The 18,063-nt window shown below is 37.4% G+C and overlaps 1 protein-coding gene across 1 annotated transcript in view; it reads right to left on the bottom strand.

Moving 5' to 3' along the window:
• SCAMP1 (secretory carrier membrane protein 1) overlaps window positions 1–18,063 on the bottom strand; it is a 46,174-nt gene that overhangs the window by 24,965 nt on the left and 3,146 nt on the right. The window contains exons 2-4 of the mRNA XM_014881406.2: window positions 8,486–8,563; window positions 824–922; window positions 457–568 (exon numbers count right to left, since the gene is read on the bottom strand). Coding sequence (XP_014736892.1) covers window positions 457–568; window positions 824–922; window positions 8,486–8,563 — 289 coding nt within the window. The remainder of the gene's footprint in view (window positions 1–456; window positions 569–823; window positions 923–8,485; window positions 8,564–18,063) is intronic.

Genomic DNA, 18,063 nt, shown 5'->3' with positions numbered 1-18,063 from the left:
AGAGTTTGTGGCATATAAAAATCTAATAGAAAATTAATAAAAGAATAGATTTTTGTGTAGAATATTGTGTTTGTAACCCAGCAAAAAAATTAAATGCTTCAAACCAGGAAAGTTCTCCTATAGCTATTAATCAAAGAGATGTTACTTTAAGAAGTTAGTTTTACTTCATCTCAAAATGCTTTATTTCTATTCAGCAGTATTACTCAGATACTAATCTAGAATAAAAACAGAAGAGAATAATAGATAGAAGAGAATAATATGCTACAGAGGCCACATTTAAAATTTTTTCACTGAAAATCTGAAAGTCCAGTTTATTCACTGTATCCATCTTCTCAAGAGAGATAAATTTCCTTTACTTGAAGACATTAAGACATCTGCTTCACAGTGTCACTCTAAAATTAAGTTCCTAAAAAAGAGTTTCATTTAAGAAGTTTAAAGTATATTTTTCATGCATACCCCCTTGCTGATTGAGACTCTGCATTTCCCTTTCTCTGCGATCTAGTTCAGCTGCTTTTCTTTCCAGTTCTTCTTGACGCTTTAGTAGTTCTGCCTGGGCCAAGGCATGCTCCTGAACAAAAATATCACCACATATTGACAAAAAGTATGAACATATGAACATAAATATTCCTAGTCTTTTCATTATAATTAAGCATCTCCATTTATGAAGACTGACCCAATATAGCAGAAATTCACATATTACCAATTACTTAAAGGCAGTATTAATTTTAATTAGGAAAGCATTGATTACTACAGAATTATTCCAGAAGCATATTTAAATAATTATTATTAAAAGGAACCTAGTCTCTAAAAGTTGCAAACAAACCTTTGCTATTTGTGTGTAGGAAGATGGTTCTTCTGTTGGTTTCATTATTGCTGGCTGGGTACTGGGTACATTAGGAATTTTCACATTTCCTGGAGGAGGCTAAGAAAACAAAAAACAATTACAGGGAAACATTTTCATATTCTAACAAATTTCTTTTCATTATATCTGTAAGAACCAATTTAGACGTTTTAAAGGAAGTGCTACTGAAATAAATTGAAAACTTGACATGCTGCTTGCAATATTTACAATCTTTAGAAAAAGAACATCAACTGAGTTCTGTGGTACAGCTTACCTTATACTACTTTCAATTAACACAGAGAATTTTATTAATTCAGTAAAAATAAATGGAATTTTAATTTTGTTCAGACATGAATATTAATACAGCCAGTTACTGTTTCAGAGAATTACAGCATTTAAGAGTCATCCATTCTCACTCTGAAACACAATGTAATTTATTAATAATGTCTTCCATAACCTTCTACTTAACAAAGGCTTATATCACCTGGCTAAATAGAGAAGTAATGTACTACATGAAACTTTCAAATTCAAGATCCATCATCTATTGCTTATTTCACCAATTTTTGCTGGGTATCACTCCAGAATTACTAGGCTGATATATGTGTTAAGAATATAATCCCAGCACAAATTGCATTTCAGTCATTGTATTCAGAAGATACACACTGTTGCTCAAATATAGTAGTAGTTCTTTCATTAAGTACAGAAAAAAAGTGCATATTTTTGATACTACTTTGTTTTCGTATTTGCTTAGCTTCATAACGTGTGCACAGTTGTAATGATCAAAATGATCTTAAATGCTAATGGCTTTAATCCGTTTTTCCAAGTTACTATTCAAAGATCACAACAATGCACAATAGGCACAGGTACTATAAAGCATCTGTGATACATGAAGAACCTAGTGAAGAAGGCATCATGATCACAGAGCATTTCAAGTTGAAAGGGACCTATAAGGATCATGGAATCCAACTCCCAGCTTAAGTTGATTAAGCAGGACTTTCCCCTCTTGGACCAGTTCTGGCTCTGACGAATGACAGCATTGTCTCTCAAGTGTTTTTCCCTTGCTCATAGAATAACCTTCTCCATAATTTTACAAGGCATTGGAGTGAAACTTTTTGGTCTATAATTACCAAAGTCTTCCTTCTTAATCTTCTTGAAAACTGGGACAACATTCACCAGCTCTAGTCAACTGGTACCTTTCCAGACTCTCAAGACCACTGAAAAATAACATGGAGAGGACCCACGATACGATCACCCAGTTCTTTCAGTACACTGGGATAAATTCCACCAGGCCCCACTGACTGACGTGCATTCTGCTGGAGCAGTAAATCTTGAACAACTTGAGAGTTTACAAAGCCTTCAAATCACTGGGGTCCCTGGGCCCATCAGTGGTGTTATAGACAGAGGTAAAAAAGGCATTAACATCTCAGCTGTGTCCACATCCCTAATTGTGAGGTGATTGACTGCATCAAGTAATGGACCAGTATTATCTCTGAACATCTTCTTGCTGCTCAATTTTTAGAAGGCCGTTTTGTTGTCCACCACAGTGCTATCCAGCTTGGATGCTCATCAAGCTTTAACCACACAAATCTCCTCCCTGCAGTGGCAAACAGCATCTCTGCAAAAAACCTCCTGTGTCATCTGTCCTTGCTTTTTATGTCCAAACACCTCTCATTTTTATTTAAGTTCTAGAAAAAGATCCCTGTTCAGCCAAGCTGGCCTACTTCACTTCCTTGAACTACAATACTTTGAAATTGCTTGCTCTTGAGCTCTTAAAAGATAGCTCTTTAAAAAATTACCATCATTTTTTTTAAACTCAGTCTCCTCTAAGTCTTCCTGTCAAACTAAAGTACTTATTTTTATAACTCTAATCAAAGTGAAGAAGCAAAAAGAATACCACAGCTACTTACAATAAAAAAACCAGAAGTATTCAAATGCCTTAGAAAATCATTTAGCTCCCAAGATGCTCAACAGAAAACCTTGCAAAACATAGCTGCACAGTTTGGGATTTTCCTAGAAGTGAGAAGTACTGAGGATGTATCAGTATACAGTATCAGTATACCAGTATCAAGCTCTAGCATTGTGCTCACAACCGGGGCTGCATTCAAAGAAGCTTAAACAGAAGCAGTCCATGTCAGGGGAAGCAATTCTGCCCCTCCTCTCTGCTCTTGTGACACCCCAACTGGATTACTGCATCCAGCTCTGGGGCACCCAGTCTAAGAAGACCATGAACATAGTGAGTTCAGAGGAAGGACACCAAGATGATCAGAGGAAGGGGGCATCTTCTCCTGTGAGGACAAGGCTGAGAGAATTGGGTTCATTCAGCCTAGAGAAGAGAAGGCTCTGGGAAGATGTTATAGCATCTTCCAGTATCAGAAAGACAGCTTCAGCTGGGTGCCTCCTGAGAGCGACCTTAGAATAAAGAAGTCCCTGGGTTCATACCTTCACAACCTGTGAACTCATTCTCCACATGCTCTTTATGTGCTCTGTATATGCCTTTTGGTCCCATATGATTTTTGATGCGGGGCCTACTAGTTCTTTACAGAATTCTTTGTGTGTAGTTGTTTTTATCTGGACAGATTGCAGCTTCTTAATCTTTCCATTTCCACTTGCCTTAGAGGCTCCCTTCACAAAATTAAGTAACAGTTAAAGAATAGTTCAACTTTCCAAAATGAAAGTTTGTAGTTTGCAGCCTAAGGTTTCAGCAACAATCAGTTTAAAAATAATCACAATATATCTTAAAAAAATTCACCTAACTAAACTTGTTTTTCAACAGCTGACTGTTCAACAGCTGAAACTGATAGGAAATAGGCATTCAAAAGAAATATCTTGAATTGATTTCTTCATACAGTGAAGTTTATTTATCTGAGACAGATTTAAAAAAGCTTCCAGAAGAAGCCAGGAGTGGATGATAAGTTTGGTTTCTTCTGTGTTTTTCTGCTGTGTTTAAATACAAGATGGAAGGATAGGAAGCTACCCAGGAATGTGCTGGACAAAAAAAAAAAAAAAAAAAAAAACATCAAAACACATCTCTTGAAACAACAACAGAAAATCCAACTCCACTAATGATTTTTCCAAATTTTTTTATGCAGCAATTTGAAATTGATTGCTATATGCATCATTATGTATAGGTATATATGGGTATATATACAGGCATATAGGCTTATCTACATAAACAGCGTGCTCAGAGAAGTTCAAAACTTAGAAGCAAGAAGAGATTAAAAGCTTTAACATAATTTCACTAAATGATGAAGCAGAAATACTAATTGCATAATTTAATTTTCATTGCTGATCTTCAGAAACATGACAAAAGATACAATGCAATCTCCATGGTGACCTCAGGGACCATCTAACCTTTCTTAGTAAAAGCACAGTCTAAACAAGATGGCCCTAGTACTCTGTTCAGCTCAATCCAAATGCTGCAAAATCCAACACTTCCCTTGGGAGATCAGTCTAGGCAAGTTGTTGATCAGGTTGTTCCCATTGTGAAACATTTCCCTTTTGTGTCAAATTCAATGTCCCCAGCAATAATTTTTACCCATCACCTCTCATCTTTTGCACATGATTTCTTGTAAAAATGGAATCTCCATCTTCCCTGTAGCCACCTTTTAGAGGCTGGAACACGGAATTAGGGTCTTCCCTAAGACTTCATTTCTCAAACCTGAACAAACAGTTTCCTTAGTTGTTCCTCACATGTCAGGCTTCCCAGGCTTTTGATTGTCTTTGTGGCCCTTCTCCATATCCTCTCCAGCCTGTCCACATCTTTTTTTGTACAGCAAGGATGAAAACTGAATGCTGTGTTAATTCCAGAGACTGCAAGATACCATCTTGCTACAACCACTACAAATCTGAAATTAACTCCAACCAAAACTACTAGGATGCTTTTGCTCCAAGCAGTACACAAAACAGTGATTTCCATCCCCAGATGATGGGCATCAGACAGGGATATGACAGACAAATGGGTATTACCCCAAGTTTAAAACTTACAGACCCTGCATCTACCTCTATTCATCCAGTCTATAAAGACATTCACTTCCACTTCTCTTCCATTACTCCTATTGCACGTATTTCTTTTACACACATAGTATGGTCTTCCCTTGCATCCAAAGCTGTTAGGAAAACAGGTGAGCACTTGGAATTGCGAGTATATCCCCAGGTACCTAGGTACAATCCTTCAAATGCATATAACTACAGAAGAAATACTTGTATGTTCAGCATCCACAAGATAGAGAGGAAGAGAAGTAACATGTAAAGGTTGATTATTACTGCATTCTTAGCTTTATGTTTTGAGTCTTGCTCTTGTCAAGAAAACCTGTGTAAGTTCTTTACCTCTGCAGAGAAGTGTTCATTCAGTGGACAATTTTTATTAATTGTAAACATTATTAGACTGCCAGAGATTATTAACTGAATCACAGTGCACTGTAGATCTGACCATTGACTTAGAATTCCTCCATCCTCCCAGCTTTTTGAATGACATATTTAATGAACAATTAGAATTTTTTATCCAAGCACATCTGACTGCTCAAAGCCAGATAATCTTAGCCATATGCTTCCGTTCTCCTTTTCCCAAAAAGCTGCATGTCAAAATAAGTATAGAAGTAATAAAGTAAGAGTAGCTTGAGATTATATTTTTCTAAAACAAGATCTACTTTCTTTATGACTTATGGTCAATACAAACCAGTTTTGAACATCCTCAAGTTTCATAATACTAAATTTAACATAATTCCTGATATTGAGATCCAGGCGAAAATAATTTAGGAGACTTACTGTCCTAGGTTACAATGTAAAGATGTGCCCGAAGTATGTATTCTATCACCATCTGTTGAAAACAGGTGAGGTAGTGATCCTTATCTCTGTGGGAGATATCCTCTGATAATGGGCCATCTGTTAAAAACCAGGTGGGGCAGTCATCTTTATGTTTTCCACGACCATCTTTCCTCCAGGAAGATATTGGCTGTTAATGAGCTATTGAGTCCCACTGCATGACTGATAAAATTACATCATCCCACTGGCAGATGCTTCACCTAGGGGGAGGAGCTAAGCATTTCCTACCTAGATAAAAATCTGAGATTTGGAACACCAAGGCAGCCCTTACCCACTGGTTTCCAGAGGACAAGAGCTACCAAACCTTTCTACAGGATCACTACTTCAACAAGACCATTTCATCTGGACTGCTACCACCACCCTAACTAGTGGGGTGTCAGGGTGTATTCTGACTCTGACAGTGGTTTTCTTTTGTACTACAGCAGATATTTTATTTTTTCTCTTTTTTTTCTTATTAAATTGTATTTCTGACTTGGAGTCTCTCACTGTTTTTGCTGTCAAACCATTACACTTACCTAACATTGTTGCTAGCTGTAAATATTCTGTCTTAAACAGCTGACTCAAGGCATACCCAAAACCAAGCTTTCTTCACACAGAATTTTAAAATGGTATGAAACTTTACTATTTCATTGCTATAAGAGTCTGCTATCCCTGCCCCCACTATTTCCCACAATTTTGCTCAGTGACGTAATGGATTTATCTGGTATGAAGATTGTATCCAGCTCTTAAGTAGGTTTTGGGGGAGACAGATAACAGTACCCAAAGGCTGATCTGACCAACACACTCATCTAACCATAGCGACAATAAAGATTTGACTCAAACCACGTTTGGAAGAAACTAACTTCTGTAATTGGTATGCAAATATGACCATAAATCAATCACCTTACTTCATAAACAGTGCACAGGCCAGGGCTCCTTGAGCTGTCTCACACAGTAATGGGCTGCACACCAGGACCTCCCCTTGAATAGGGACACATCTCAGCATTACTCCTTGAGGCAGAGAAATTCCTTGTCACAACAGATTTTCAGTAATTGACACTAAACATTCAAATCTTAGCTAAGTGATATAAAAGACCTGATTGTGCACATGTAGTCCTTTAGACATGTATCATTGACAAAACCTGGGACAAAGTCTGGATCCATACAAATCAAAACCCCCCTCAGGAAGGAATCCAGAATGCAATGGGGCCCTTTCTGAATCTCGTGACTAAACAGGAAGCCCTTCTTGACAGCTTTATCTGACCATGTCCTCTAGGCAGTAATCAAATGTACCTTGCTATTGAATCTTGTTAAACCACATTACTACCAAACTTTGCATTTGCTATGCAACTTTTTTAAAATGCTGGTTTACGTCAATTAACATAAGCTGCTTCTCTCTCACGAGTGAATTCTGTTGCTCCATCCACGGCATTGCAAATACTCAAATATAAGCACTCTCTAACAGCACTACCAGATTTGTCATAAAAAATAACACTGCATTTTAAAAATACAGTATTTAAATGTTTATACATTAGATTGACAGACAATAACCAGCCACACATTTTGATAATCTTGCACAAGATCTTCACTATTAAAAACAGCCACTGAAAAAATGTGGTTGCAGTATTAATTTACTATCCTATTTCTTGTATTCCTCCCCACAATGGAAAAGCACAAGGTACACTGAAACCAAACAAATTAGAGATGTAGAACAACTGTTTCTCTGACATAAATTTTTCCTTTCACTACTGCACCACTGTTCAAAGCCTGTGGACCATTATTTAAATTTAAATTAATGTTTTCCTTATTCTGAACAGCATTTTCATTAAGTGAAACAGAAATCAAAAGCAAAACCCTAGGTAAGTATGCCACACTCATAAGCTTCAAAGCTAGTGAAATGCAGAAAACCACGAGGACAGACTATCACAGGTCTGTAAAATTAGGAAAAACAAGTTAGTAGACGTTGAAACCCTGAAGCCTGAGAGTTTTGAACTTTCTGTACTGTCTGGCACTGACCCCCAAAAGAACACTGCTTTTGACCTGAGGCCTTGGAGAAGGCTTCCAAAATTGTGTTATGGAGTTGGAATCACTGGTGTATAGTTTGAATAGATGCGTGTAGTATCACATGGTGAAGGGTATGGAGTTCGGGGTGTTAGAACATAGTAATAGGTATGGGACACGATGGAGGTTTTGGGGCGTTGGTTTTTCTTCCTTCCTGTTCTTCTTCTTCTTGGTTTTAGGTAGTATTTTTTTAATTTGATAGAAAATGCTGCACTGCGAGTCATGGGTGTTTAGTTATTGGGTCAAAAGTAAAAATAATCTAGGTGTTAGCTTTCAACTGGACTGTTTAGCCTTAAAAGACCCTGTAGCGAGCAAGACAGATCTCCATTCCTTCGCTTTTAGCTTGTTAGCCAGAAGTGCTGTAGCTGTACTGTACTGTAGAAGTGCTGTACTCACTGTACTATAGATAAGAATTAATAAACAACTGAGTCCAAACATGAAATCCCATCTCTTGTGCATTAATCCCAACTCTGACTGAAGAAGAAAAAGGAAGATAAAATACTAACAAGTAAAAACGATCAGAAGTTAGTAAAAACAGGAAGAAAAACTTCAGTTCTGTTTTGGTCCCCTTTCAGAGGGCCAGTCTTCCTTAACAAGTCAAAGCTCTCTGAAATCAACCATGCCAATGCATCCTCCAAACACTTAATGGAACCATCTATTCTTATACATCTGCCACTACCTGTAGCTAGCCCATTATACATTCCACAATATCAGTCACAATTCTGAAAATAAAACCTCACAAATCAAAGATTAACAGCATGATTAAGAAATAAGCATGCTTACTGTTCTTGAATCAGAGAACGGATTGTACTCATCAAGCCCTGGGGGAACATTTCTTGTCACTTGTGTAACAGAAGGATCCTAGAAAAGGAAACAGTTGTGTAAATCTGTGCACATGCATATAATCAAAAAGTTGACACTTTATAATAGTCAATAGTACAATATAAAAGTCAGATTTTCTTTCAAAGTAAAAAAGGTTTGTTTTCACTAACGAAGTCTGTAAACATCCACCTCTTTATCTCCAAACCAGCATCATTTCATTCTGAGCTTCTTATAAACCTAGATTAACACAGTATAACAGAAACTCCATCTGTCACATATTTGATTTATTTTATCCTCCTATGTTGACCAGGCAGAAGAGGTTTCTGTAACCCTTGAACTTCTCTACTCAGAAGTACATCCAGCCCCATAAGAACAGAGAAAGCATTTCATAAAAATGAAGCTGAAGAAACGAGGTCCCATAATGCCAAAAGCACGAATTCAGTTTCTAGCTGAACTAGTAAAATTAGGGAAAAAAGCTTAATTTTTTCTACCTCAATTAATTATACAGCAAGAAAGACTGCTCGAGATTTAGCTTAAGAAAACGATTTCAGAAATGAAACATTTCTCTGTGCTAGACAGCCAGGCTTTGTTCTGCAGAAAAGCAAAAGTACCCAACACAATGGACCACACCAACTCAGGTTGAAAAAACCTGTACTTTTTCCATGTGATGCCTAGTTCTACCACAGTGTTTCTGTGCCTGAAAGTTTTTGCATTTTCAGAATATAACAATGGATAAAAGATAGGCTTTCTTGAAAATGAGTAAATCCATTTATTCAATACTGTTAGTTACATTTATATTTACACAAATGTACAAATGCACAATATTCTACATGTACATCAAACACAAAAAAGAACTATATATATACGATTTACTTAATTTAAAACTATTATGTTTAGATATATTTTCTCATTTCCAACAGTCTAGTTCAACTTAGAAAATAAACTGGAGTTGATAAAGACTGAGAGGAAAATATATATGTATTTAAATATATATTTACATTTATATTCCCTTTAAAGACAGATACATTTACCTGTGACACAAAGAATAACAAGAAGGGCTTCTACAGGTATGTTAAGCAGAAAAGGAAGGTCAAAGAAGTTCTCCCCTGATAATGCAGATGGTAAAAACAGAAAACCAGTAAAAATGAAGAATGAGAAGGTTGAACTACTTTTGCCTCAGTCTTCAGTGAGAGGCAGCCTCTCTTCCTACACCTCTGAAGCGGATGGATGACAGAACTGGGAGAACGAAGTACTACCCACTATAAGAGAAGATAAGGTTTATGACCTGAGGAACTGGAATTTACCTAAGTCTGTTGGATCTGACAAGATTCATCCCAGAGTCCTAAGGGAAGTGGCTGATGTAGTTGCCAAGCCACTCTCCATGACATTTGAAAAGTCACAGCACTCAGGGCAACTCCCAGATGACTCGAAAAGGGGAAACATGGTAGTCATTTTTAAGAAGGGTAGAAAGGAGGACTCTGGGAACTACTGACCTATCAGCCTCACTTCTGTGCCTGGGAAGATGATGGAACAGACCCTCCTAGAGGCTGTGCTAAGGCACATGGAGGACAGGCAGGTGACTGAGGACATCAGTGACAGTGTCCCTCAAGGATCTGTATTGGGACCAGTGTTATTTAGTATCTTCATTAATGACACAAGGCAGATTGAGCTCACTCTCAGCAAATCTGAAAATGACCCCAAGCTGAGTGGTGGAGTTGACACAGCTGAAGGAGGGCATGCCATCCAGAGAGTCCTGCACAAGCTCTAGGAGAGGGCCCATGTGAATCTCACGAGGGTCAGAGCAAGCCTGGTACCAGCACAGGATGGGGATGGACAGATCAGAGCAGCCCTGCCCAGAAGGACTTCGGGGTGCTGTGGCTGAGAGGCTGGACATGACCCAGCCATGGGCACTCCCAGCCCAGAGAGCCAAACGTGTGCTGGGCTGCATCCAGAGCAGTGTGGGCAGCAGGGCAGGGAGGGGATTCTGCCCCTCTGCTCTGCTGAGACCCCACCTGCAGGGCTGCATCCAGCTCTGGGCTCCCAGCACAGGAAGGACATGGACCTGCTGGAGGGAGTCCAGAGGAGAGACCAAGGTGATCAGAGGGATGGAGCACCTCTCCTATGAAGATGGGCTGAGAGAAGTGGGGTTTTTCAGCCTGGAAAAGAGGTTTAAGGGTGACCTAACTGTGCCCTTCCAGTACCTGAAGGGACCCTACAAGAAAGATGGAGAGAGACTTTATACAAGAGCATATAGTGACAGGAATACGGGCATGGATTCAATCAGAAAGAGAGTAGGTTTAGATTAGATACTAGGAAGGAATTATTTACTGTGAGGGTGGTGAGGCACAGTAACAGGTTGCCCAAGGAAGCTCATCCCTGGAAGTGCTCGAGGCCAGGCTGGATGGAGCTCTGGGCAACCTGGCCTAGTTGAAGGTGTTCCTGCCTTTGGCTGGAGGCATGGAGTTAGATGATCTTTAAGGTCCCTTCCAATGCAAGCTGTTCTCTCTTATATAAATATAATTAAGAAATACAGTAAGTGACTTAATCTACACTTAAGCAAATACATAAATTATTAAGCTAAGTAAAATAAAAATCAAATTTAAATGCAGAATCTGCTTTCTTAGAATCAGCATCTATTATGGCCTTAGCTTAAGTCTTGTTGGCAGGGATTTTATCTGCAGATACAGAAAGAGGACTTTCTTAATGGCTGCAGTCAACTTATTTACAGCTAGAAAAAAAAAACAGGGCAGAACACCTAGCAGTTCTAAAATCCTAAGGGACAGAGAAAATGAGAACAAGTCTGTTTTTTCCAATAGTTATACTCACAAAATTGTTCATATGAGGCAATTTTAAAGTTTACTACAAAAAAAACTTAAGAAAAATCATTGCCTCAAAAATTTAAAAATTGTATGTTGTATATTTTAAACAAATTCTTGTACATAAACTCTGGTCACAAACCACTTGTCCTTAATGCATACATTCAGTTGCAAAGCAGTATTTCAATGGTCACTGAACAAGAATCACCCTTTTTGAAGATGCATACAAAATAATGTCAAATGCAATACAACATCAACTTTCTTACATATAACTCATCTTTAATTAGTTGTTTCAAAATAACCACACCGATGAGTCTCCCTCACAAGCCTTCCACAGTTACCATGTTACTCAAATACATTGTTACACCTAAAATATGATCAGGTCTTGCATAAACTGGGAAACTAATCAACTGTTACCACAATCTTTGCTAAAATCTCTATCATAAAATACTGTGCAGATGAACAAAAAAGAGGGAAAACATGTTATAGTGAGTATATTTCTTGTCAAAATTCAACCAGAAATTACTTGAAATATGGATTAGAAAATTACATAAAAATATGGGAATAATTAAATATAACATTTGAATTTCACATTAGTTTACTAGACTAATCAGTACAAGATCAAAAAAGATGAAGTTAAAAGGAAGTTAATATAAATAAGCCGATTTCATAATTCAATATATAGACTAGTGTAAAGTTGTATATAGCAGAAAACTTTTTTCTTATTTTGGTATGTCTACTGTAGCCAGCAGCGAAGCCTCTAGACCAATTGCTCACTCACTGTTCTCTGCAGTGGGATACGGGAGAGAACCAAAAAGAAAAAAAAGCAAATAAAACGTGTGGTTATTAAGAAAACAGTTTAAAGGTGGAATGGGAAACAGGAAGGTAGAGGAAAAAAAAAAAAAAAAAAAAAGGCAACAGAACCACACATGTCATGCAAAGGCAATTGCTCACCACCTCCCACCAACAGACACATGCCCATTCAGCCTCTGAGCAATGGCTGCTTGGAACAGCTTCCAGCACCACTGTCACCACCGGGGCTGCTAACACGATGTTATGCAGCATGCAAGATCCCTCTGGTCAGCGGTCCTGCCCAGGGCCCCTCCCAGCCTCTCGCCAAAGTCTATACCCTGAAGGGAAGCAAGAGTGTGAAACAAAGGTGGTCTTGGTGCTTTGCAAGCACTGCAGAGCAACTTGCAAGCACATCACCGCCTTCCGAGCACTATTTTGGTCACAAACCTGAAACACAGCACAATAGGGACTGCTGTGAAAAAAATTAACTCCATCAGATCCAGTACACTTATTCCAGTCTTTACATGTTAATGTCAATTAGGAAAGCATAAAACACTTCATTCATGCTTTCAGTATGATACCCCTTTCAAAAATGCTCTCATATAATTCCCTCTCCCACAGAAAAATGTTGAAGTATAGATACATGTACACTTGTGATCACTAACCATCAGCCACATAGTCAAAATGGCAGGTCTAATTGCTATTAGTTGATTAACACATGATTTTATGTAGAATCAGCTGCTTAAAATATATTTCAACAATGAACTTGTGTTTGAAGAGTCCATAACTAACCAAATAACTCAGCCCAGTTGTGCCTGCAAATCATAAATTTAATTATTTGAATAAATACAGTATTAGAGACATGATCATGAGACATGTCATGAGACAACCACTAAACAGCAGCCATTTCCAAAAAGCATGAAACAGTGGTCAAGTCGAACTCAGAAGAGGAATCTATATTCAGAAATTCAACATACAAACAAAAATAAATATCTGATGAAAGAAAGCCTTCTGTCTCAAAGTGTTTTAGAGAAGACCAGGGTCAAAAACTCCTCAGATCTCTTTGTAAATCTACTGTGACATTCCAACTGTGACATTCCAACACTAACAAATGAAAAGAGACAACCAGGTGTACTAGAGCAGCAGTCTTAGCACTCAAAAATAAGTTCAACACTTAAATGCACGCAGTGATTAGAGCAAGAAGCCCTTAGTCAGAAGTCCATTCCCATTTTGAATTAACAATTCTTACACCCCTGCCAAATATTGCTATTGTTTGCTAAAGTAGCAGTAGCTCTAAAAAAAAAAAAAAAAAAAAAAAAAAAAAAAAAAAGAGTGACCCAGAAGACGTTCAGTAATAGCTCTATTCAAGTAAAGTTTCATTACCCAGTAAAGGACGAAAATTACAATTGTATTGAAATACACAAATTGAATTCCACCACTGCAAGCAGCACTCAAATTCTGCATTCAGAAAATCTGAATTACACAGTCTGGACTTCAATTGAAGCTTGTGACACAGAAAAACTTATGGAAAAGTAAACCAGTCATCACAGGAAAAGAGGAATGTCAGGGCTGAAGGCGGCGAGTACCAGCCTGGAAATTCGTATCTCTCCTATAACTCATTCATTGCTAGAACTACCCTCAGCTCTTCATAGTCAGGGTATAGCCCAGATGCAGGAGCTATTCCAATTGTTCTGAACACCTACAATGCATCAAATGACTGATACAACAGGAGCTACACTTCATATTTCAAAGCTTACAATATTCCTGAAGAGATTAGACCTTACATCCCACAAAGTACAAAGGATTGTTTTGAATAATTTACCTTACACTCATTGCATCTCATTTTAAAAATGGAGCAAATGCCAACTCATTTAAACACAGTGATGAAAACAGTGAAGCATTTATACTCACTGCTGCAGAATAAAAAAACTCACTGAATTTAGAAGTTGTTCAGGGTTTGAAAAATACAAACAATAAATGCTGTGCAGGATGACATACTCAGGAGAAGTGGCATTTAAATGAAGGCTATCAAATTTCTATGTTGCACAACATGCATATTCTACTGGCTGAAAACAGTAAGAACTAATATTCCGCAGGAATAAGTGAATTTATACTGTAATAATTTATTTTCCATATCTCATATTCCACTCAGCCTTATCTCATCCAAACTCCTGCCAGTTAAAAGCCAGAGCTTCTGATCTTTTTATTTAACTATTAGTCATGCAATCACGGAACAGAATTAAAAACAGACTATTTTTCATATCCAGCTATTAGTGCATTTAAGTTACACAGTCATTTCAGATGACGTTTTCAAGATCTGAATTAGTTTAGGAGACTGAAGTTTTAAGAAAGTAGCATAACTTAATTTAGCCATTTTCCATCTAAATCTTTCAGTTTACTTGTTTCTTGCAGTCTCTCTCCTTCATTTTTTCAAAAGGAAGTATTAACACTTTTTAAAATCCCAACAAGACAGGTACAAGCAGCAACCTATTTTTTATGCCAAGAATGGAAAAGTCAGAAAAAATACCCCAACAAACAGTAACACAAACTGACAGAACACAGAAAAAACAACACATTTATAATTCATATTGGCAAGAGCACCTATAGAACTATTAAAAACATATTCTGTGCCAAGCTAACAAATTATGCTTACATCACTCAGATACAGATAAAATTAACTGAATACCAAGTTATCACAGAGGATGTACAAACGTAACTAACTACAAATGAGAATGTTTAAAAGAGAGCATAATAATCCATTCTACGTGAGCTTTTACAGCCTTTTAAATAACAATATTGAAGGGACTAGACCTCTGTTGTCTAGGAGACCAAAACCAGTCATCAGCTGCCAGTTTCACTAACACAGAAGACACTTCCCAATTAAAGACTGAAGAAGTAAATACATCTGTAACAATGTTTAGTATTACAGTTCACTGGATATGGGTCCAGGATTGTTCTGGATCCAGGATTGTTCCACCACCAGTAAAATACATCTATAAAATCTATAATGTAGTGATAATCTGAAAAATACCATCAGCTAAGCTTACACTGTTAGTTGTGATTTTGATTTAAGTGGAGGGAATATACTGAACTAGGGATCAGCCCCTCCAAACTGTTATTCATATTGCTGAAAAAAACTTCACTTTGAGGGATACCTACTCTTCCACCAAAAATACAGGAGCAATTTCTGCACAGAACATTTTTTTCAGTTTAGTCCGAAGGACTAGCAGGGAAGTAAAAGCAGTATTTTATTGTGGAATAAATGGGAAATGAGGTACAGGAAATGGGGTTTATGAACACTAAACACTGATTTGGATAGAGATTATCATGCTTTTACAACACATTAGCGACTGAAAACAATTTCAAATAAAAAAAAAACATTTAAGCTACACAGACCCAAGAAAACAGTTGGAAAGTAAGATTTAAGAAAGAATTCATCCAGAAGTTTTGTGGATTTTGATTTTAGGGATGGGAAGAGGTTACAGTAACAGTTGTACTTCTGGCTCTCTGTTAAATACTCCTAAGATAACACTACTGGGTCAGAAAATTAAGCAAAAACACAACACAAAATGCCTGAAACTGCTGGTCTGACTTTTTTTATTTTTTGACAAAAGAGAAAATTATCCATCACAGTTTTCATAAACAGGCTCTGGAGTGTTTCTCAACCCCACAGAACTGCCAGATTAAGGCTCTCAAATCGCAATTCACACATGTTGAATAAACATTTGTTTAAAAATTCTGGACCTAAAAGAACAAAAAATAATAAAAATAATAAATAATAATAAAAATACCCAAGTAGCCATTTAAGTTCTTTCATAATTCCAAGTTTTTCAAGTTTAACATATTGATCACTTGTCAGCCATTTTCCCATCCCACTCTTGAAATTATGCTCAAATAGCTTTCTTTCCCACTCTGCCTGAACAAAATTATTAAATAAGATACTGCAAAAGTAGCCCACTAGGTTTTCTTATACTTGTCCTTTGAATGCTGCCTAATTTTTGTCACATTCATCACATGAAAGCAGAACTGCGAAGGGTTCTGAGCAACTAAGCAAGGCAAGGTCCCCACCCCTGAAACCTAAAAGAACTTGAGAGGCTGGCAAGGCCAAATTTGTCCTAAAGTTTGCACCAGCCTCATCATGCAAAGGAGTACTGGATGCCTAACAAAGTACCACCTCCATCTCACAGCTGTTCTCAAATCATTCTCCTTGCCCAGCTCTGATATGTGTATGCTCCTCTTCGTAATGTTAAAAATCTCAATATACAGTGCATTAGTAACACTAGGCAGTATGCGCTAACACTTTATTGAAAATCTAGAGGGAAAAACACAGCTATGAGATACTGAATAACAATTAAAAAGCTTCATATTTTTAACAGATTACAGCACAGTTACAGCACTGGTGAAGTGTACTCTCAAAAGCCGATTTCCATGCGGGACAGCTAATCCACTACCACAGTGTTCAGCATTAAATGATGCAAGATTTAGGGCTATCCATAATTTTTGAAGACATGAAGGGATAGTAAAAGTCAGATAGCGTAAGTAAGAAAAAATACCTGTATTTTATGTCCTTTACTAACTTTAAGACAGACAACTTAAATCAGTATATTTTATAGTCAGTATTTTATAGATATAGGAATTAAAACTCAGTTATGCATATAGGTATGCAACAAAACTGCTTTGTTCTGAAGCTGCACAAACATCTTATGTAATAAGGGTCCCAATTCTTAAAAAAAAAATCAGGACTTCTCTTTCTTCCTCTAAGTTTCTATCACTTTAGCTTCACTTCAGCATCCACGGTATAAACTACAGAGATTCTGCTGCCACAGAAGGTATCAGTCATTTGCACAACTGCTTTCAGTATCAAACCTCCAGGTTGTATTTCCCACCAAACCAGACAGGAGATTAATTTGTGCTCATGTGAGTCGAGATTAAGTGTAATATCCAATTTATAACTGGAATTACTTCTGTACTTAGCTCTAGTGACTCAAGTAATCGACTGACCTCAGTGGGAACAATTCAGTGCCATTTCTGGGTATCGCGGAGTATCTCAGTCATCCAAACAAGAATGTCAGTCATGACACTACTACATAAGATCTGTGTCTTTTTGGAGCAACAACTCAAAGGTAACTACAGTTTGGATCCCTACTCCCATTCAAAGAAACAACTCAAATACTTAACATTACATGCATCTGAGGTCTGCTCTGATTGTGCCCTCCCACACTAAACCTGATCAAGAAAAATCTTCCTATCACACAGGGATTTGGCTTTTCCCTGAAAAGGAAACTATTCACATCTGAACAGAAATATATCTTCGTTTTCAGGCCTATCATAATTCCTATGGTGTCAAAAACACGCACCTGTTCAGAACTAAACACATCAGATGAAACAACCCAAGAGAATTTATTGCACAACTCAGTCTTTATAGTTCTCATTCTACAGCCACCAAAAAATAACTGTTTCATATGTATGGATTATTAACAGTCAGTTTTCAAACCTTTTGCTGTCAGCCAAGATCCAAAGGCCTATGAAATTTGTTGCTCTACTTAAAAAACTTCCTTTGAGTAGCAGGATTGTTCACTTATGAAAGGAAAAAACCCTCAAACCAAGAACACAGAACCAACCATTTTTACCGTAGATGAACTGTTCATTGTTTCAGAGTAAATGATACTTACACTGAATTTTGACACTGCTATTTCAGAACCTTTGTAACTGTATCACCTCACAAGAAAGAAGACTACAACCACCACCTATCGTATAACATTAAAAAAAAAAAAACAAACAAAAAAACCCACAAGGAGACAGCTACATTAGAAATCTGCCTTTGTTTTGTCATACAAAATTTATTTCATGCTGCTTTAGCCTATTTAAAATAGATGGTCAGGACCTGGAGGATTCCCAAACTCCTCTTAACTGGTCAGACCCCCAGTTCTT

This window comes from Sturnus vulgaris, chromosome Z (assembly GCF_052056855.1).
Source record: "Sturnus vulgaris isolate bStuVul1 chromosome Z, bStuVul1.hap1, whole genome shotgun sequence".
Classification (NCBI taxonomy): domain Eukaryota; kingdom Metazoa; phylum Chordata; class Aves; order Passeriformes; family Sturnidae; genus Sturnus; species Sturnus vulgaris.
Note: the sequence above shows the minus strand (reverse complement) of the source record. Positions and strands in the feature narration are given on the sequence as shown.